Genomic DNA, 22868 nt, shown 5'->3' with positions numbered 1-22868 from the left:
TTTTTGATCTCTGAGGCAAGTATTATTTAAGGACCATGCTTTTAAAATAAAACAGATAATTGTTAATATATTGGTATAAAATCCCTTTGTGTGTACTCTTTGTTTGGGACTAAATTAATCTATTCTATATCCTGAGCTCATTGAAAACATTTCTTGCCTTTGTGTCTTTGCTAACAATGTTTCCCTTGCTTAGATATTTCCTCCATGCCTTCTCTCCACCTGTGTATGTGTTATGGCCTTTACATATCAGCTTCCTCTCAATTATCCCAGCCTGCATACTGTTTTTAGCCAAATTCCTGTAGCATGCACTGTTTTGTATCAGTCATTTGGGTTCTTATGATATGGTACTTTGTCTTATTAGCTTTTTGAATTTTTCATAAGCTGATTTGGTTCAAGTTTGTTTTTTTGTGATATGGTTTGGTATAATGTATGAATTATAAACTCTTTGAAGGCAAGAAGTGTGTCTTTTGCATCTTTCTATCTCCACCTCAAAAACCTCACAGTTCAGGACACCTGGGTGATTCAGTAGTTGAGCATCTGCCTTTGGACCAGGTCATGATCCCAGAGTCCTAGGATTGAGTCCTGTATCAGGCTCCCTGCAAGGAATCTGCTTCTCTCTCTATGTTTCTGCCTCTCTCTGTGTCTCTCATGAAAAAATAAATAAAATAGTCTTAAAAAAAAAAAAACCAAAAACCTCACAACTCACAATTCTATTTTTCTTTTGAATAAAGTCCAACTTCTTATCTTGGCATTCAAGGCCCCACATAGCATTCTAGCTTTCTTTGAGTTAGCCATTTGTTTATTTATTTAGTGCCAGGCATTTCTAAATGTTAGGGATGTAACAGTGAACAATAGAGTCAAAATTTGAGCTCTTATATTCCTTTTTTTTTTTTTTTTTTTTTTTTTAAGAGAGAGAAAGCATACATGCATGGGGTCGGGGGTTGGGGGCAGAAGGAGAGGGAGAATCTTAAGCAGACTCTACGCTCAGTCTCACAACTTTGAGATGATGACCTGAGCTGAAATCAAGAGTCAGATGCCTAGCCAACTGAGCCACCCAGGCACCCCAAGCTCTTATATTCTAATGAAGAAGATAGGTGACAAAAAACAAAACAAAACAAAAAAAAGAAAACCCAACATATAAATAAAACATCCAATAGTAATGAGAGCTATGCAGAAAATTAAAGTGGTATAATTTACTAGGGGTTACCAGGAATGACTAGAGAGGGAAAACTTCTCTGAAGCAGTGACATTTTAAAAAAATTATTTATTTGACAGAAGAACAAGCAGGGGGAGCAACAGAGGGAGAAGGAGAGCACAAGCTTAGCAGGGAGCCCAATGTGTGGCTTGATCCCAGGACCCTGGGATCATGACTTGAGCCAAAGACAGATGTTTAACTGACTGAGCCACCCAGGCACCCCAAGAGGTGACATTTAAACTGTCATTTGAAGGCAAGAAGTTAGCCTTGGGCGGTACAGCTGAAGCACATCACTATTTCAGGCATGAGGAGTAGGTAATGCAAAGAATACGAGGCAGAAATAATGTTGATATGTTCAGGAAAAGAAAGAAGGCCTGTGTTGGTAGACAAGTAGATGAAGGTTGGTAGAGGGAAGAGAAGACAGAGAGATGGCTTGTACAGGACTCTGTCCAAATGAGGAACATGAATTTCATTCTAAGTGTGAAGCGAAACACTGTAAAATGTTAAGCAGGAAAGTAGTGTAATCTGATTAAATTTTTGTAAGGGTTACTCTCCTTGTTGTTGGCTCTGTGATAAGAGAACAAGAATGGAAGGAGAGAAGATACTGGTAGCAGTTCAACTGATAAATCATTGTGGCCTGAATTTTTAGGTGTTTTCCATGAAGACGGAAAGAAGTGGGTGGTTTCAGGATGTGTTTTAGAGTCCACAGGATTTTCTGATAAAATGGATAAAAATTGCGGAGGAAATCTAGAAATCAAGGATTAGTTGTACCTTTAGAGTTTTAGCAACTGGCTGGTGGAAGACAGAGAGGAACAGGTTTGGTGCGTGGGTGGAAAGGTCACTTATGTCTGTTTACCCTGTTCTCTTTTTATGCCTGCTTTGTTCCAGCCAAATTGAATCCACTGCTTACTCTTCCCCTGTATGCTCTCCTACCTTTAGATATACTCTTTTTTTCTCTGGTGGAGCACTCTGACACTTACTACTACATTTCTAAGTATCCTTTAGGTTATAACTTACAGTTCTAATTTGCAATTCCAAATCACCTTCAAATTCTTTAAGTTCCACATATGTTATTTAAATCATGTATTTCTTTCTTCTTGAAGCTTTCCGCGATCTCCCACAGCCAGAAGTAGCTGTTTCTCCTCTAAATTTCCATGGATTCTGTTTTTACCTCCCCTGAAACCCCATTTCCTGTCTTCCATTATATACATCGGTGTATCTGCCGTTTTGTTTTGGGTTTTTTTTGTTTTGTTTTGTTTTGTTTTTTGTTTTTGTTTTTGCCAAACTGTCCCTCTGGAGGACTGGAATTCTTTCTGATCTTTGTTAACTCATTACGGTATACTTGTGTCATGCTTTGTACCTAGAAGATCTCCATACACATTTGGACAATGGAACTGGGGAGACTACATGGATTGCCCAGTATTGTGGAGATTATTTTAAAGCCTGGAAGAGATCTGATTTTCTTTTTAGCTCAGTCACTCTCTTCTCTTTCTTGAATATCTTAACTTCTATGTGACAATAGTGAGACCATGGAGTCTGGTTAGGTAAGGAGACAGTGGTTGATGGACTTTGAAAAATGGGATGGCTTTGACATGTGAGGTGTATTATTGAAGAAAAGAAGAAATGAACGATAAAGAGGCATTGTGATAGAGAGCGGGGTGCTTGACATTGAGATTTTGAAGGCAACATGGGAATTGGTAATGACAAAGCCAAGAATGGCTGAGGGGAGACTGAGAAAGTAACCCTTAAAATGAGACAAAGACTTGAAAGGGCGGAGAGTTCAGTAAATCATATGTGGATAATGAAGCCACCAAGAAGGATGACAGGAATAGTATAAAGGAGGAAGACAGCCAGACACTAAAATCCTCAGTGAGGAGAATGTCCACAGAGTGGATAGAGGATTTCAACTATGACTGAGCAGATGGTACATGGTGTCACATGGTTAGAATCTCTGTCTTGTTTCCCATAATTTTCTTGTCTTCTACTAATTTGCTCCTCTCTGAAGAACAGTATGTTTTATTTTCTATTGCATCTGTTTTCATGATGACTGACCTGAGGATATTTCCCCCAAACTGCTGTGGAAGATATGGATAATAACAGGTCACTGATTGATGCAGTAACCTCCATCCAAGGTAGTACTTAGCAATTGTATTATGTAGAATTTCACATCCAGGGCCTAAAACCATTATTCTGGAGGTAAAAGAGATCAGTTTAGAAAAGAACTTGAAGAACTTAAATTATTATTCAAGTTCTTTATGATCATTAAATTTCAGAAGGCATAGTAATAATTAAATCTAATATTTATTGATATGCCAGACCCTTTTTTTATGTGCTTCTCAAACTTTATTGGTAGAGAAGTCACACTGTGGTCTTGCTAAAAAGCAGACACTGATTCAGTCAGTCTAGTGTGTGTCCTGAGATTCTACGTTTCTAACCAGTTCCCAGGTAATGCCAGTGCTACTGGTCTGTGGGTCATATTTGAATACAAAGGTTTTACACATTTTTTTAATTAAAAACATATAACCATATAAATCGGTTCTATTTATATCCCTATTCTATAGATGAAATGGAGACACAACTAAATTAAATGATTTGTCCAGTCATGCATCTATTAAGTTGTTTAACCAGGATTTAAACCCGGTCAGCCAGATTCATGGGACGCCTGTTTTTCTAGTCACTGCTCTATACCACACCTCCATGAGATAATTCTTGGGGAATATTGGGCCTTCTGAGATCACTTTCTAAGTAGAATAGTGTATTTAGGAATGTCAACCTACTTGGCTGTGTCTAAGTGATGTTAAACAGGTTGTTGTCCCATTTATGATGCAACTAGCTGATGCAATGTCCCACATTTCGTCATTTGATTTAGTTAATTGAAGAGTCTTTATGACTTAGAGTTGATTTAGTACATAAGTAAAACTTCTTATTCTTGGGTGTCCAAGATGTCCAAAACAATATTTTATCATTTTAGAAGATGGCCATCATGTATCAAGTCTGTTCATTTGTTGATTCAGTCATTTATTTACACAACAAATTACTTATGGCTTATTATATCTAAACACCCTTTTAGGGAATTCAAAGTGGGAAATATTGCAGTAAATCTTACAGACAAGAGTGAAACGTGAGGAAAAAAATAACACATCATTGAATAAAATAGTTGCTCCAAGAAATAGTGTCCCGCATGCAGAGAAGCTTAGGGTAAAAAGCACCTTAGTCTGCCTGGTTGGCCAGTAACCTCTTCCTTAGCTTGGAGCTACCTAATTTGCAGGCCCCAAATGAAAAGTTGGGGCTCCTTGTTAAAAAATTGTCAAGAATTTCAAGGCAAAGACCGCAAAGCATTGAAAACCAAGCAAAGCTCTTCAAAGCATGGGCACCCCATGCAATTGCACACACCTCACACCCACTCGTTGGAGTTCAAGAATATATGGTTATCCATTGGATACAAAAGGCTAGAGTTCAACATTTCTGAAGATAGGCTGAATTTGGCCAATTAACCTTGTATTTAGTAATTTCAAACATGAATTTTACTCATTTATTTATTTTTCCTAAATTAACTCAAAGAAGAAATGCTCTTCTGCCACTGAAATGTAATATTTGAGTTTGACATTTAATGCATGACTTTTTATCCAGCTTGGTTTTGTTTTTCCCAATTTGTAGGTCATTTTCATTTCTTGTAAATGAAAACATTCCCTTCCATTTCATCACCTATTTCCTACCTCCTACCACTGATCCAGTGAAGATTATTGCTTGAAAAGCAGATTTTCTTTTCTTTGGCACCATAGAGATTATATCTTACTTGTTTGAATGTTTATTGGCCTCACCACACAAAATAAAGTCCATTAACAGAGATATTAAACATTCAAAGTGAGAGATTATTTGAAAGATTCTTAAGATATCTAAAAACCAGTCAAGTTTTACTCAAATTTAGTGAAGCAAAAATTTCCACTAAAAGATTTGGAATGTTCTATTGAAAGATAACTGTGCATCTCTCTAATTCCTATAACATAAACACTTTAAACAAAGATCTGACTTAAAATGATTTTTTACACTTGTCATCTATGTAGTGAGTAAGAAGTGTGTTTCACTCAGATTCACAGTTAATAGATGCCTTCTTGATTATTTTGATTGATCAGTAATGGGATTACATTTGTTAAAACTAATAGTGCTAGACCTATAATATGCCCATAATAGGGCAGCCCCAGTGGCACAGTGGTTTAGGCCTGCAGCCTGGGTCGTGATCCTGGAGACCCTGCATCGAGTCCCACATCTGGCTCCTTGCATGGAGCCCGCTTCTCCCTGTGTCTCTGCCTCTCTCTCTGTCTCTCTCTCTGTCTCTCTTTCTATGTGCCTCTATGAATAAATAAATAAAATCTTAAAAAATAATATGCCCATAATAACTTCTGATTATTCTATAAGGTAAAGAATTATGTAAAATGGTTATATATAAATAAAAATAATTTTTTCTACTAAGTAGATATTGTACATAATACATTTAAAGGTATTTATGTAATCATAGATATATACAGATGAGGAAACTAATAGGAGAGGTTCAGTGACATGCTTAAAGTCATGTAGCTTTTTGAAGCAGAACTGGAAAACTTGCTCCTAGTTTACTTTTCTTCACATGTTATAAGGGCTGAACATAGTATTGTTTGACAAAGCACAATATTTAATATAAACTCAAAATGAGTACGAGAACACAAAGTTATAGTAAACCATGGGCCATTTAAAAAATATGTGATTAGGGATCCCTGGGTAGCGCAGCGGTTTAGGCCTGCCTTTGGCTCAGGGCACGATCCTGGAGACCCGGGATCGAATCCCACATCGGGCTCCCGGTGCATGGAGCCTGCTTCTCCCTCTGTCTATGTTTCTGCCTCTCTCTCTCTCTCTCTCTCTCTCTCTCTCTGTGACTATCGTAAATAAATTAAAAAAAAAAATTTAAAAATATGTGATTAGATCTGGGGGCCAATTCTTATCCAGTCATTATTATTGCTGACTGCAGTTAGACTATATCTTACCCTTATATGCCTTATTAACAATATCCAATAATCGTGTAATAATATGGTGCTACCAAATAATATTATTTTATTCTTTATAAAGGAATTTGGGAATATTGGAAACTACTTAATTTCCCTCTCTCTCTATTACTGTCATTTATTTTTGCAAAAGTGAAAAAAAAAGATATATTAGAAGTAAGTCTCAATATAATAATACTAAATTATATTTGAAACAGAAGGGTAATTATATTTCCTATTCCATTTTATTTTTATTTTTTTTATTTTTAAAGATTTTGTTTATTTATTCACAGAGACACACACAGAGAGAGAGAGAGGCAGAAACACAGGCAGAGACACAGGGAGAGAGAGAAGCAGGCTCCAGACAGGAAGCCTGACGTGGAACTCGATCCCGGGTCTCCAGGATCGCACCCCAGGCCGCAGGTGGTGCTAAACCGCTGCGCCACTAGGGCTGCCCTCCATTTTATTTTTAAAACATGTAATACTTGTGTAGAAAAACTAAATTTCTGGTCAAATCATTTTCCCATAATCTCGAGTAGTTTGATAAATAAAGTCCTGTTAAATAACATACAACAAAAAAGATATTAACCCAGTTTGTACCTGGAAATTATTTTAATCTCTTAAATTACTGGAATGTGTTCTAGACTAATTCAAAGAATGGCTTGTATCACATCTAGCTTATAATCACCCAGATATCTACTGAGATTATTTTACCAATGTGATTTTTAAATTTAACTGAAGTGTAAGATACATTATAAAAGTATTACAGGGATCCTGGGTGGCGCAGCGGTTTGGCGCCTGCCTTTGGCCCAGGGCGCGATCCTGGAGACCCGGGATCGAATCCCACGTCGGGCTCCCGGTGCATGGAGCCTGCTTCTCCCTCTGCCTGTGTCTCTGCCTCTCTCTCTCTCTCTCTCTCTGTGTGACTATCATAAATAAATAAAAATTTAAAAAAATTCTATAAAAAAATAAAAAATAAAAGTATTACAAATCATAAGGTAAAACTTGATGAATATTATTTATTTTCTAATTATTTGTTATTAGTATATTAAAATATCATTAATTTTTATGTTGGCCTTGTGCTCTGTGATTGTGCTAAATTTACTTACTAATTCTAATTACTAACTTGCTGCTTTTGAATTTCATATGGACATAATCCAGCCGTTTGTGAATGAGGATAGTTCTATTTTTCCTTTCCTATACTTACACCTTTTGCTTATTATTGTTTCATTATCTAGCATGGGTCAGAAAACTTTTTTGTCTGAAAATGTGTAAGAATATTTAATTTTGACTTTTACCTGTAAAAAATATTTTCACTGGATATAGAATTATAGGCTGGCAGTTATTTATTTAATTTTTAAAGGTGTTATTCCATTGTCTTCTATAAATTCTAGTTGTCTTATTTTTACCCTTTTAAAATGGTTGTCTTTTATTCCTTGGCTTTAAGATTTTCTCATTCTCTTTGGTTCAGCAGATTTCCAGTCATGTGCCTTTGTATGGCCTACTTTACGTTATCCTTCTTGGGCTGTGTAGGACTTCTTGAACCTAAAGTTTGATATCTTTTGTCACTTTTGAAAAATTCTTAGTCATTAACTCCTCAGATATAGCTTCTGGCTAATTTTCTCTCTTATTCCCTCATAAGACTCTAATCAAACATGTATATTGGCATTTTTTACATTTTTAAGTTCCTGTTCCAGATGCATCTTCCTCCATTTTACTGCATTTTGAATCCTTTTTTTCTTTCTGCTTCAATTGATCATTTTCTGTATCAGTTTATAAATCCTCTCTTCAGCTATGTTTAATCTATGAAATCTATTTATTTAATTTTTAAAGACATTTTAATCATTAAATATAACAAAAGTACAGAAAACCTGATCAAAATGGACAACAGCTTATTATAAAGTGAACAACTTTGTGGGCAGCCTGAGTGGCTCAGCAGTTTCAGCCCAGGGTGTGATCCTGGAGACCCGGGATTGAGTCCCGTGTTGGGTTCCCAGCATGGAGCCTGCTTTGCTTCTCCCTCTGCCTGTGTCTCTGCCTCTCTCTGTCTCTCTCTCATGAATAAATAAAATATTTTAAAAACAAAACAAAACAAAAACTCTTGTAACTACTACACATGTCAAGTGTTACTCCAGAAGCCCTAAACATGTCCGTGCTCAATCCCAGCCCTCTCCTGACCCTAGTAGTTAATATTTTGACTTTTATGGTAATACCAATTTGTAAAATATTTAAAAACCTTTCCTTATATGGTAATAATTCTATATCTCTAAATACTTTGGTTTACTTTTGCTTGTCTTTTTAAATTGTCTTTTAAAACATTTTTACACTATGGAGTTTCCTTTAATCTCTTCCTCCCATTTATTTATTGAAAATCCTGGAGTATTTGTCCTATAGAGTTTCCCACAGACTGAATTTTACTGATTGCATTCCCTTGGTGTTTTTAACATGTTTCTCTGTTCTTTATGTTTCTTGTAAATTTCATATGGATCCAACCACATAATCCTTTGACTTCTTAATTTCAGTTGTTACATGAATATTCCATTTTATTGTGCTTTACTTTATTGAGTTTGGCAGATGTTGCATTTTTTTACAAATTGAAGTTTTGTGGCAACCTTGTGTCAAGAAAGTGTATTGGCACCATTTTTCCAAAAGAATTTGTTCACTTCGGGGGATCCCTGGGTGGCTCAGTGGTTGGGCACCTGTCTTTGGCCCAGAGCGTGATCCTAGAGTCCTGGGATCGAGTCCCGCATTGGGCTCCCTGCATGGAGCCTGCTTCTCCCTCTGCCTGTGTTTCTGCCTCTCTCTGTGTGTGTCTCTCATGAATAAATAAAATCTTTTAAAAAAATTTTTGTTCATTTCATGTTTCTGTGTCACATTTTCATGATTCTCACAGTATTTCAAACTTTTCATAATTATTAAACATGGTATTGTGATCTATGATCAGTGATTATGACTTGTTGAAAGCTTAGAGTTAGCATTTTTTATCAATAAAGTATATTTTAATTAAGGTAGTGCATGTTGTTTTAGACATAATGCTTAATATTCTATGGTATAGTGTAAATATAACTTTTATATGCACTAGGAAACAAAAAAATTCATCTGACTCACTTTATTATGATATTCATTTAATTACAGTGGTCTAGAACAGAACCCATGATATCTCCTAGTTATATCTGTATATTTTTCACTTATGTACAATTTCCATTTGATTATCTTAAAAATATTTTTATTAAATAAATTAAAATTAAAAATATTTTACTTATTTATTAGAGAGAGCATGAGAGGGAAGGAGCAGAGAGAGAGGGAGAAGCAGGATCTCCGCTGAGCAAGGAGCTTCACACGGGGCTTAATACCACTCCCCTGAGATCATGACTTGAGCTGAAGGCAGATGCTTAACTGACCGAGACACCCAAGTGCCCCTCCATTTGATTCTTTCTTAAAACATATTTCCAATCTGCTAAAATTCTTCATCTTGTTATCTATTTTCTTGAACCTATTTATCATAATTATTTTAGAGTAGCCAACATTCCAATAATTTGATCTTTTATATGTCTGTTTCTTTTGTTTATTTTTTTTTCTCTTTGTTTTTAGTCATTTGGTCTTGTCTTATAGTATGCTTGGTAATTTTTAATTGACTGATGAGCATTATGTATAAAATACTCTAGAAATAATTTGAGTCTCTGAATGGTGTTCTCTTCCTTCCTGAAAGGATTTACTTTTGTCTGTGGCAGGCAGTTTGTCATAAAAGAGGTGATTTTTATCCGGCCTAGGATTGTGTTGATTAGGACCGGCATTTATTTTCATGAAAGCTGGTCTATTACTTGTTCACCTTTATTCCAATGGTATAGCCTGTAGGAATCCCAACTAAAAGCTTAGAATATCTGGGTCTTTCCTCCTAGCAGACCATATATTCCTGTCTTTGGCCTTCTCTGATTCAAGACCGTTGAAAAGTTCACTCACTTTCTCTGCTTCTTATTAGTTGTTGCCAATAAATCAGCAAATGCCTTAATAGAGAAAGGTGACACCAAATGTTGGGTTTACATCTCTAAATTTCGCTCATGTCTAGGTGGCCCTTAAGTCCTTATTTCCTTGATGGCTTTTCAAACACTTATAATAACTAGCTTTTCTAGTTATTTTTTGAATTTGTTCTGATATAAAATGGTCTTCCATAGCTAGAAATGGATTTCCATTTCCTAGCTACGTAACTTTTTATAGACTATTTATTTAGCAAGCATTCAAAGCAAAAATATGGTTATACTGTACTGTTTGTTGAGTAGGCTTTTAGAGCAATGTATAAGCAACAAATAAGGCCTCAAATTTTGTGTAGCAAGGAACATATACTTTAAGGGCAAAAAGACTCTTAAAGCTACCTGTTTGGGATTGCCTATGTATCATCATATTTTGTTTCATCTACTATTTACCAATGATAAAGAATCTAAGAATCTTGCAGCATTATTTACAATAGCCAAGATACGGAAGCAGCCCAGTGTCCCTCAATAGATGAATGCATAAAGAAGATGTGGTATATATATTCCATTCGAATATACACAACAGAGTATTAGTCAGCCATAAGAAAAAAAGGATAAGATCTTGTCATTTGTGACAATATAGATGGACCTAAAGTGAATTTCACTTATATTTTGCTTATGCTAAGTAAGATAAGTCAGAGAAAAATACCATGATTTCACTTATATGTGGAATCTAAAAAAACAAAATCAATGAACAAACAAAAAGCAGAATCAGACCTACAAATACTGAGACAAACTGATGATTGTCAGAGAGTAGGGGAATTGGGAGCATGGGCAAAGTAGGTGAAGAAGAGTAGGAGATACAGGCTTCTAGTTATAGAATGAATGTTATGTGAATAAAGGTACAGCACAGGGAATATAGTCAATGGTATTATAATAGCATTACATGGTGACATGGTAGCTATACTTGTGATGAGCATAGCATAATGTAGAGTGGTTGAAGTACTATGTTGTACACCTGAAACTCATGTAACATCATGCGGTAACCATACTCAAATTTTCTTTTTTTTTTTTTTTATTTTTATTTATGATAGTCACACAGAGAGAGAGAGAGAGACAGAGAGAGAGGCAGAGACACAGGCAGAGGGAGGAGCAGGCTCCATGCACTGGGAGCCCGATGTGGGATTCGATCCTGGGTCTCCAGGATCGCGGCCTGGGCCAAAGACAGGCGCTAAACCACTGTGCCACCCAGGGATCCCTCAAATTTTCTTTAAAAGTTGAGCATTACTTATGTACTGTCTCATAAAATCAGTGACTATGACTAAATAAACATTGGCATATTTGTGTGAAATGACATTCGAATGCATTAAAATAATAATGAAATGTACATTGACTTATATCAATTTATGTTCATAAAAAAGAACCTAAGAATAAAATGTAATATTAACATTAAGCTCTGATATTGATGTATATATAAAAAGAAATAAAAATTTCTCAAGTAAAGGGGAGGTATTAACAGGTTAACTTTTCTTTTTCTTTCTCTCACTGAAATAGCACTCACTTGGTATTTATACAATCAATAGGCATCTCTTTATAGCCAACCCAAATATATCAATGTGTTTGTAAAACTGGAAGCAAGCTGCTCAGCAGGTATGGGGTAATAAAGCCACAAGATACACAAGAAGTCACACAGCATCTCTAAAGCGTTAATCTCAAAAACAAGCCCCAAGTATTCTGTTATTTTCTATTTTTCCTTAGTGTTTTACTTTTTATAATTTTCTACACTTTCATTTTGGAAAAAAGTTATAACATTGACTAAAATGACCCTCCAACCTCCTTTCCCTGACACTCTTCAATCCCTCCTTAAATTCTATTGTATACCTCATTTATGCAATAGATATAGTACTAATACTATTAGTATTACTACTAATTCTAATTAGTATTAGTATTCTACTAATTAGTATTCTACTAATTCTATTGTATACCTCATTTATGCAATAGATGTACTAATACTATTAGTATTACTACTAATTCTAATTAGAATTAGTATTACTACTAATTCTAATAGTATTAGGTGTAATCCTAGTAGATCTATTACTAATAATTGGCATAATATTAATACCACTATTATGGTAGTGTGTGAAAACTAACATTCTAATAGTACAATAATTTTAAAAGCACTAAAGAAGATCACTATTTAAATGCAGGCTTTGTGGTATTCTTTTGTAAATCAAAGACTTTCATTTATTAATTTTCAAATGAATAGTGATTAGGCAGACTAAAAATTAGGTCTACTTTTCTGTGGGTTCAAAAGAGCATTATGGAGGTAGTTTTATTTATTTATTTATTTATTTATTTATTTATTTATTTATTTGAGAGAGAGAGGGAGAGAGGAGTGTGAGCGAGGGTGGGAGGGCAAGGACATGGAGGAGGAACAGAGACAAAGAGAGAGAGAGAATCTTAAGCAGACTCCATTCTCAGCAAAAGCCTGTCATGGGGCCCGATTTCATAACCCTGAGATCATGACCTGAATTGAAATTGAAAGTTGAATGCTCAGCCGCTTGAGCACCCAGGTGCTTGCATACAAGAGATACTTTACTCTAAAATGAAAATCAAATGATCAAAGAATGGCTTATGAGACCATTAAAAATATATCTGAAATACTCCTGGGAACAATTAAAATTGGATAACAAGGAGAAATAAATATCTATTATGAATACTATCATGGAGATATTATTTGGCAATATTTTTAGTAACATAAATTTTGCTTTGTACATATACTGGAGTCTTGGGCCACAAATCCTTAAACTGCCTTTAATCTGGTTTAAAAAATGTAAGTTGGAACCTAGGCTTACAGAGTAATTCTCATAGTTGTATACATAAATTATTTCTGAAATTCTTGAATAGCACTGTCATTTGAATCAACACACAAAAATTAATATCAGCCTTTGAATGAGAAATTATTACTGATTTTTTTAAACATTAAATAATATGGGAGATTATCTTGATGCTATGACAGTGATAGTTTCTGAATCATTTCCTTCATTTTTGTACTAAAAAATACGAGGCTTGCCATATTAGTAATATTGCAACAATGAGACCTTGCCTAGGCTTGTGTAAGTTATCCTATATTGCTATTTTGAATCTATTCTTAAAAGAAAATTTCTGGGGATCCCTGGGTGGCTCAGCGGTTTAGCTCCTGCCTTTGGCCCATGGCGTGATCCTGGAGACCCAGGATTGAGTCTCACATGGGGCTCCCTGCATGGAGCCTACTTCTCCCTCTGCCTGTGTCTCTGCCTCTCTCTCTCTCTCTCATTCTCCCTCTGTGTGTGTGTGTGTGTAGTCTCTCATGAATAAATAAATAAAATCTTTAAAAAAAAATTTTTTTTCTACCAGAGAATTTAGTTCTCCATACCACTATATAGAAGCCTCAGTATTACATGCCAACAGTATCACCCAAGATAATTGGATTACCTGTTAAAGCTCCTGTAATCAGGCAGTTCTGCTTTTCCTTCAGGCATGAAAAATTTAGGGTATAAAGCCTCTAAAAGCTCCGGATCACCGCTAATGGCCTGTTCCCAGGGCGACTGATAGTACTTAGGAACAGCCGTGGTGTTGAACTTTTCAGGAGGAATCTCCTTCAGTGGTCCAGAATATCCTTTAAAAAAATAGAGCAAGAATAAATACAGAATGCCTGGGAGTCACTGAACTCCACCTAACAGTTTACCATGTTTAATTTTTCAAGCAAGAGGGAATCTATGAAGAATGCATCCTTTTTACGGTCTCTCAGAAAACAGTAGTCTGAAACTGTAAGACATTTTTAACCCCTTGCAACTTACGGAATTTTCAAAAGAAACCACTTCTCTCAGTGTTTAATTATACCAAATCATACAGTTATTTCTTCCTTGATTATCTTAGTATGCATTTGTTCCGTGAAGCTACTCACGTAATTTTGAAAATTTGTTTCCCTTACGTTAATTTAGAGAAGGCTTTGGATACCATGGAGAATGAATTAAGTTAAAAATATATATTTGGTGTCTACTGTGGTCTGGATGCTGGGGAGGAAGCAATGAAGACAAAATCTCCCTCTTCTGGGAGCTGATTCATTAGAGATAATACTTAGGTATTATCTATCTTAAGCTGCCGAGTGATCTGCAAACCGTTTAAGCTTCAAAATGGTGAAGAGCCTTATTTCCACACTGATCTTCCCTGATGTGCTCATCCTATGTTTACTTTGTTCTTAAAGATTTCTTACCTAACTTTCCTGCTTCTGGTCTCACCTCAACTTCTTGTGGGAGCTGGAAATTTTTTGTAAGTGCCATTTAAAAATCACACAAATTTTGGCATAAACTTTAAACCATTTTCACATGCATCAAGTGACATTCTTCAAGTATTCAAAGGCAGCTGTGTACTCTCTATCTACACCACCATACTGCCTCATCGTGTCTTTTGCATAATTCTCTTTTCCACTATGTCAAAACCCTTTACCATTTGATTATTCTTACTTTTACATTCTTCTGATGTTCTATGTTTTCTATTTTCTCCTGTCAAATCATGCCTATCCTTCCTTTATACTAAAGAGTTTATCTCCTCCAAAATATCTTGCTGATAATGCCATCTCTAGGCAGTTATTTGCTTGCGGTAATTAAATTTTCTTTTGATTACCTCCAGGATCTCATGGTAATCTCTTCTGACAGACTTCTTTTTTCTGCTGTCCACTTACTTAGTCAAACCTCTTTTCTTATACTATACATTCTGCCTAGAAAATTCCATTTATATTCATCGTTTTAATTGTGACCTACATATTGATGACTCTTTTTTTTTTTTTTAATCTCTAGGCCCTTCTGTTCAACCACCCGTGTATTTGTCCAAATGAATATTCCTCTTAATAATCTGTCTAGACCTATATGTAGCCATTGTCTACTACCTCTTGCTTCTTCTATATTGGTTATCTTGGTCAATGTTATCCGTCTACTCTTAGATGCCCAAGACAGAACATTATCCTAAATATCCCCTCATTCCCACAACAAATCATTAAGTATTACCAGCTGTGCTTCTTAGGGATCCTAAAATAGTGGCTATCAACCTTTGTTTCTGAGTCACTTTGGGCTCTATTTAAAATGTGTATAATGGGTTCTTCCCTCCAGAGATTTGGCTTCCGTAAGTCTCAGATATGGTCTCCAAATCTCAGGGCTAGGGATTTGTAAACAGAACATTGGGAAAACTTGCTCTAGAAAATTCCTTCTTTCCTCTTCATTTCTGTTACTACTGCCTTGGCTCAGGCCTTGGCCAGCTCTTGCCTGGGCTTTCACAATAGCCTTCATACTAAACCTTTAGCTCCCAACCCCTTCCCTGTACCCTCCACACTGCTGCTTGAGTGACCTTTTTAACTGGAAGACTGGATCACATCACTGACCTCCCTTTCTTAAGGTGCCATGATGGCTCCCCGTGACAAAAACCTAGATTACTCAACATGGCACACGTGGCCATACCCCCATCCTACCTCATCTCCTGTCATTCTCCTCTCACATATTTATGCTCCAGAACTTAGACCTACTTGACACTTGTGTCCCGTTATGCTTCTCTGCTTCCTTGTTCCATTAGTTCCCTGTGCCCGGAATGCTCTTTCTACTTCATGCCACCTGCAAATTCCTACTTTTAAGCCTTAGCTTGAGGTTCCATCTTCTACTTAGCCTTTCCTGTCTCCCCTAGGGGCGTGTTCCATTTGTTTTGTTTTGTTTTGCTTTTCCATTTGTATAGTATACATAACTCCATTATCATAACTTGCACATTTTATTTCCCATTCCTTTCCTAAAAGTGATCAGATGTCAGTCATCTAGAAACTGGAAATTTTAGAATTTTATATTTTAAAAAATTCCTTGAAATCCCACCATCCTAATACAATTATGTTACCTCTGTGTATTTTTTTCAGTATTTTTTACCCATAAACATAATGATCGCATAACTATAATTCTAGTATATATTCAAGTGTATTTTATTTCTAATCAACTTTGCTTGGAATACTTTAAAAAAAATTTTTTTATTGGAGTTCAATTTGCCAACATAAAGCATAACATCCAGTGCTCATCCCACCAAGTGCCCCCCTCAGTGGCCATCACCCAGTCACCCCAACCCCCCGCCCACCTTCCTTTCCACTACCCCTTGTTCATTTCCTAGAGTTAGGTGCCTCTCATGCTTTGTCACCCTCACTGATATTTTCACTCATTTTTCTCTCCTTTCCCTTTATTCCCTTTCACTAATTTTTATATTCCCCAAATGAATGAGACCATATAATGTTTGTCCTTCTCCGATTGACTTATTTCACTCAGCATAATACCCTCCAGTTCCATCCACGTCGAAGCAAATGGTGGGTATTTGTTTGTCGTTTCTAATGGCTGAGTAATATTCCGTTGTGTACATAGACCACATCTTCTGTATCCATTCATCTTTTGAGGGATACGAGGCTCCTTTCACAGTTTGGCTATTGTGGACATTGCTGCTAGAAACATCGGGGTGCAGGTGTCCCAGCATTTCATTGCATCTGTATCTTTGGGGTAAATCCCCAGCAGTGCAATTGCTGGGTCGTAGGGCAGATCTATTTTTAACTCCTTGAGGAACCTCCACACAGTTTTCCAGAGTGGCTGCACCAGTTCACATTCCCACCAACAGTGCAGTAGGGTTCCTCTTTCTCCACATCCTCTCCGACATTTGTGGTTTCCTGCTTTGTTAATTTTCCCCATTCTCACTGGTGTGAGGTGGTATCTCATTGTGATTTTGATTTGTATTTCCCTGATGGCCAGTGATGTGGAGCATTTTCTCATGTGCTTGTTGGCCATGTCTGTCTTCCTCTGTGAGATTTCTGTTAATGTCTTTTGCCCATTTCATGATTGGATTGTTTGTTTTATTGCTGTTGAGTTTAATAAGTTCTTTATAGATCTTGGATACTAGCCCTTTATCTGATAGGTCATTTACAAATATCTTCTCCCATTCTATAGGTTGTCTTTTAGTTGTGTTGACTATTTCTTTTGCTGTGCAGAAGTTTTTATCTTGATGAAGTCCCAATAATTCATTTTTGCTTTTGTTTCTCTTTTGGAATGCGTTTGAATGTTTCTACATCATGTTTATAATCACTTTAAGAGTTTCATAATTGCCTATTGCATTGAAAGATGATAAGAGGTCTAATCTTTTCACTTTTTTTTAATATTCCAGGTTTTCCAATTTCTTTTTATAGATAGAATCAACTAACTCTTTTCTTTTTCTGATATGCTGAATTATGTACAGGAAAGAATGTGCATATGTTCAAGCTTTCAGGTATATTATGGTTCAGCAATGCTACATAATAAAACTTCTTGCTTGATTTCAAAATAATGCCCTTAACACAACTGATTTAAATTCAGAGGAACTTAATTCCTGTAATATTATGGCATCATAATACTCTTATTGATTCATGTTTAAGAAAAGTTAGCTTTTGGATACGTAGCATGTTAACCAATAAAAATGTTTGCTAAATTAGGAGAAGCTAAAGTTTGCTTCCTCAATTTGCTATACTTTCCAACTTATCAACCAAGAAGGAAGGATCCGTTACTCTTGTTTCAGGACAAGCTATTTGATAACCTCTAAACTCCCCCTTTTTTTAGTCTATGTTACGTAGACATTTCTGAATATTTAATAGTTGGGTATTTAGATTTAAAGAGCTGTGTCAGTTTATACTTTTAAACCTTCTCTTTATATATATATAAATATTTATATATGTGTGTATATATATATTTCTGAGAGAAAAAAATACATGCATGATATTAAATTATGTATGCAGAGAGAAAGTGAGATAACAAATGCAACATGAACTTTTGTACTGTCTCCTTATCTATAAATTGTTGAGGGTAGACATCATTTTTTATTCCTTTTGCAATTACATAGTTTATAATGATGACTATATAATAAAAGTTCTAACTTAGTGTTGAGAGTACCAGACTGACCAACACAAACTTTCTATATGTCTTCTCTTAATTGTTGAAACAAACAAGAACACTCCAAACATTAGAAAAGCAAGAGGTTGTCTAATAGTAGTTGGAGATAAAAGAGTATGCACAGTATTGTCTTTTAAGGTTATAAAGTTGATAAGGAAAGAATTAACTTTAGCTAAGTACAGTAGTTTCCCTCTTATCTATGGTTTTGCTTTCCGTGGCTTCAGTTAAAGGCAGTTTTCCAAGTCCAGTCCTGTCCCAAAGCAGATGCTCCTCCTTTTGATGCATGGTCAGAAAGTCAATAGTTGCCTAATGCTAGGTCACAGTGCCTATGTCATTCGCCTCATTTCATCTCACCACACAGGCATTTTATCATCTTACACCATCACAGGAGAAAGAGTAAATACAGTACAATAAGATATTTTGAAAGAGAGAGAGAGACCACATAAGCTTTATTACAGCATATTATAATTTTTCTATTTTATTTTTGTTATTGTTGATCTCTTCCTGTGCCTAATTGATAAATTCAACTTTATCATAAGTGTGTATGGCTGGAAAAAAATGTTGTGTACATAGAATTCAATACTACCCACAATTTTAGGCACCCTCTGGGGTTTTGGGTGTATCCTCTGTGGATAAGGAGGACTACTATATTTTATTATGTATGGGCCTATATTTACCACACTTTATTTTCACAACCCTGTACAGTGAGATTTGTTTTCCTTATTTTACCAATTAGGAAAACAGAGACTCAAAGAAAATTACTTTCCTTCCCAACACAGTAGTAAAATGGGCAGAGGTGGAAAAAGCCAGAAGGTTGAACCCAGATCTAATTTTAAAGCTAGTTTTTCTTCTGTGTACTTAATGCTATACATGTAGAATCTGTTACCTGCTTTTCTACCACCAAAAAGGCTACTTGAAAGCTATTTGCAAACTTTGCTACAGTGCTTCACTTCAAAGCTCTATGCATTCTAAGTGTGTACTTGGTCTCCTTCGGTGCCATTTTGTTATATCTATCAATACATTTTTTCATCGTGTTCAATAAGAATGTCCTAATAAACCTAAGCTCATCAATGACTGACAATTTATTTTTAAGTAACATTTAATATGATGTAGTTGCTTTACATACATATTTTCAAAAACTATTGCAGTTTAAGAAGAATTCTAGAATTGCTTTTGCTAAATTTACTATTTTACAAAAATATGACATAGATACTGCTAATTTCAAGATAGAAGTATTTGAACCTTTAAAAAATCTACTTTGTACATTACTCTTGAGGACATACTTGAAGTACTCGCTGTCAGTTATTTTGAAAAGGTATTGTCTAAATAGATCATGTTTGTGTGACAGATTTAATATTTCAAAATCTAACAATATTTCTGAACAACACATACTGACTGAATAAGGATCTGCTTCTCTTTGAAGTTAATAAATATGCAGCCTTGAAGAATTGCATTTAAGTCCTTTAAGGAAGCAGAGAATAATGAAAATAATCTCCACAAGTTCACTTTTGTGAGGCATCTGTAAATTTGGTATCTGGATTTAATTCTTGATCAGTCAATATAAGTTTATTGCCATTTATGACCTCAGTTTCTTAATTCATAAAATGAGGATTGTAATAAATATATTAGAGTTATTTTTGAAATTAAAGACCATCTACATCACAGCACTTCACAAATGGTAGTCCTATACAAATAGAATTTCAATATAACTACAAATGACTCAACTTTTAAAAAGAAGATGATTGCCAACACATATAGTGAACCATCTGAAAAAACATGGTAAATGTTTTATATGACTCCTTAGATCTAAATATCTATATTTATCTTGAACTTAACCACAAAATAGATATAAAATGGGTAAAGCCATGTCATTTAGATGCCATTTACTAAAAATCCAAATGACACGAGTGATATAGTTAAGTGCATACAATTTCTTTCTATTTATTGTTTATTTATTGTTTGTAAGGAGAAAGTTACCTGGTGCGATGTTTTCTGGGTTTGGGGGACTCCGCGGATCTGGGGTGTTGGGAGGAGTAGACGGGGCTTGTTGTGAGCCACCTTCGAGGTTGCTTCCATCCAGTTTCCCATTCTGCATGGCAATGCTGTGCTGTATGTGACCAAGAGTAAACACTGCTGAAAACTCAAAAATATTAGATGCACTAATAGGAGATACCATATGTGCAAAACTCGATTTGTATCTAGAATTTAAGTACAGTGCCACTTCCTTGTTTCTTGGGGCCTCAATAATTTATACATAGTTGATTGAGCTATTGAATGAGAAATTTTACTGATATTAACCTAAGATATGTTTAATGATGACACTCCAGTTAATAATAATTCATTGAACCTTACTATGTACCAGACACTATGTCTAGGGCTTTGTATCAATTATTTAATGTACTGTTCACAAAGTCCCTGTAAAGGTGAATCTATTAAATTTTTAATTCTTTATTAATCTAATAATATAGAGCATACTGGCCAAACATTTGGCTTTGCCATTGTTACATTACTATTTTGTTTATAGTGGGATTTAATTATATTCTTTAATTTGTCTTGTTTAAAATTTTTAAAAAGATTTATTTATTCAGAGAGAGAGGGAGAGAGAGGCAGAGACACAGGCAGAGGGAGAAGCAGGCTCCATGCAGGGAGCCTGATGTGGGACTCGATCCCAGGTCTTCAGGATCACACCCCGGGCTGCAGGCGGTGCTAAACCACTGAGCCACCGGGGCTGCCCTTGTTTTAAAATTTAATCTGAAATGTGGACACTAGTTGTGTATAAAAAATATTTATTTTTAAAGATTTTATTTATTTATTTATTCATGAGAGACACAGAGAGAAAGAGAGAGATAGAGACACAGGCAGAGGGAGAAGCAGGCTCCATGCAGGGAACCCGACGTGGGACTTGATCCCGGGTCTCCAGGATCATACCCTGGACTGAAGGCAGTGCTAAACCACTGAGCCACCCAGGCTACCCATAAAAAATATTTATACTTGAAGCTGCATAGGTGTATAAAAGGAAAAACTTGAGAATTCTAGGAAATCAAATGCTTAAAAGAGATGTTTGTCTTCCAAGCTATAGGTGAATTTGTTTTACTATTATAATTTAGGATTTATTCTATGATGATAATACAGCACTTTTTAAAACAATTTGAATTTTAATGGAGAAAAAAGACATTGTAATAGGTGTTATCCTCAGAAGCATGACTAACCCTTATCTCTATAATAAAGCATTGTTTTAATTATATTGAGAAATGTGTGTTTTATTTTATTTTATTTTTTTTTGAGAAATGTGTGTTTTAAAAAGAAGCCAATCTATCTAAAAAGTACATAAAATCAAATTTTTTTAACTTCAGAAAGAAAAATTTAGTGAATAAAAACCAATTTTGACTTTTCTCTGTGTGACATAAACACAAAATATTTTCAGATGCTTTTTCACTTCTGCATTTATTTATAACATGATATGGTGAAAAATAATTTTTACATTTTATTACTTAAAGATAGTTTATCCTTATTCTCAGGCTTTCCCCACCCACAGCCACTCTCCAGGTGCCTTTTACATTTGGCTTATTCTTTGTAGCACCGTGGGGAAAGCTGCTATGGAAATGATTAGGGCACATGTTAGCAACGGTGAGCTGGCTTGTAGAAAGGGGCAAAAAAGCCTGAGAGGTCATGTTTATTAGGTGAGCGCAAGGTCTTGATTACTGGGCAGAAGAGTTTACACTTTACTCCACAAGCAATATTGTACAATTTCCTTTTTTTTTTCTTAAAGATTTTATTTGTTTCTTTGAGAGAGAGAGAGACAGAGACAGAGAGACAGAGACAGAGATAGTGACAGAGAGCACAAGCCCAGGAGGAGAGGGAGAAGCAGATAATTTGCTTAGCAGGGAGCTTGACTCAGCTCTTGATCACAGGACCCTGGGATCATGACCTGAGTAGAAGGCAGATGTTTAATGAACTGAGCCACCCAAGGTTCCTCAAAATTTAGAACAATTCCTACTGGACTCAGAAACATTAGTATTTAGCATTTTGAAAAGAGCCATTATCCTAAGTCTTAGACTTATTTGACTAGATTTGTATCTTTTCTCACTCTGAACTGACACCACCGCCTAAAACATTAGTTATAAATAAAAAGCCAGTTGAAATAAATATAAGAATATCATGCATTTGAAATTCTTTTTCGGGCAGCCCCAGTGGCACAGCGGTTTGGCGCCGCTTGAAGCCCAGGACATGATCCTGGAGACCTGGGATCGAGTCCCACGTCGGGCATGGAGCCTGCTTCTCCCTCTGCCTGTGTCTCTGCCTCTCTCTCTCTCTCTCTGTTGCTCATGAATAATGAATAAATAAAATATTTTTTAAAAATTCTTTTTCTAAGTTCCTGAAATGCGTCCATGAAATACATTGCACCTAAACTTACAAATCATCCTGTCTATGGTAATTTAAGATTTGTATTACTGACTTTCTTTGGAGACTTTTCCCTGGGAATTGGGGACCAGGACAAGCAACTGCTTCTAGCTAGTCATTAATTATCAGGAGACACCCAGTACCTCTATTGTCATCGTTAAGTATACAAACAAAACCTAATAATAGTTGGGGAGCAGCTTACTTTAGTTATGACATAAGCCTTAAATTACAGAGTTCCATCATGTGTGATTCCCTTCAGAGAAAGTTGAAATATAAATGAGAATGTATTTCCTTTTAATTTCAGTTAGGTTGACCCTAAACA

General features: G+C 35.6%; 1 protein-coding gene across 3 annotated transcripts in view; it reads right to left on the bottom strand.

The window, feature by feature from the left end:
- Nucleotides 1-22868, bottom strand: part of MYOZ2 (myozenin 2) — a 43852-nt gene that overhangs the window by 581 nt on the left and 20403 nt on the right. For all 3 annotated transcript variants that reach the window (XM_025466009.3, XM_049104892.1, XM_049104891.1), the window contains exons 4-5: nucleotides 20123-20252; nucleotides 13653-13836 (exon numbers count right to left, since the gene is read on the bottom strand). In XM_025466009.3, the coding sequence (XP_025321794.1) occupies nucleotides 13653-13836; nucleotides 20123-20252 (314 nt within the window). The remainder of the gene's footprint in view (nucleotides 1-13652; nucleotides 13837-20122; nucleotides 20253-22868) is intronic.

Source organism: Canis lupus, chromosome 32 (assembly GCF_003254725.2).
Source record: "Canis lupus dingo isolate Sandy chromosome 32, ASM325472v2, whole genome shotgun sequence".
In the NCBI taxonomy this organism is placed as follows: Eukaryota; Metazoa; Chordata; class Mammalia; order Carnivora; family Canidae; genus Canis; species Canis lupus.
The sequence above is the reverse complement of the archived record's forward strand: the minus strand, read 5'-3'. Positions and strand labels throughout refer to the sequence as shown.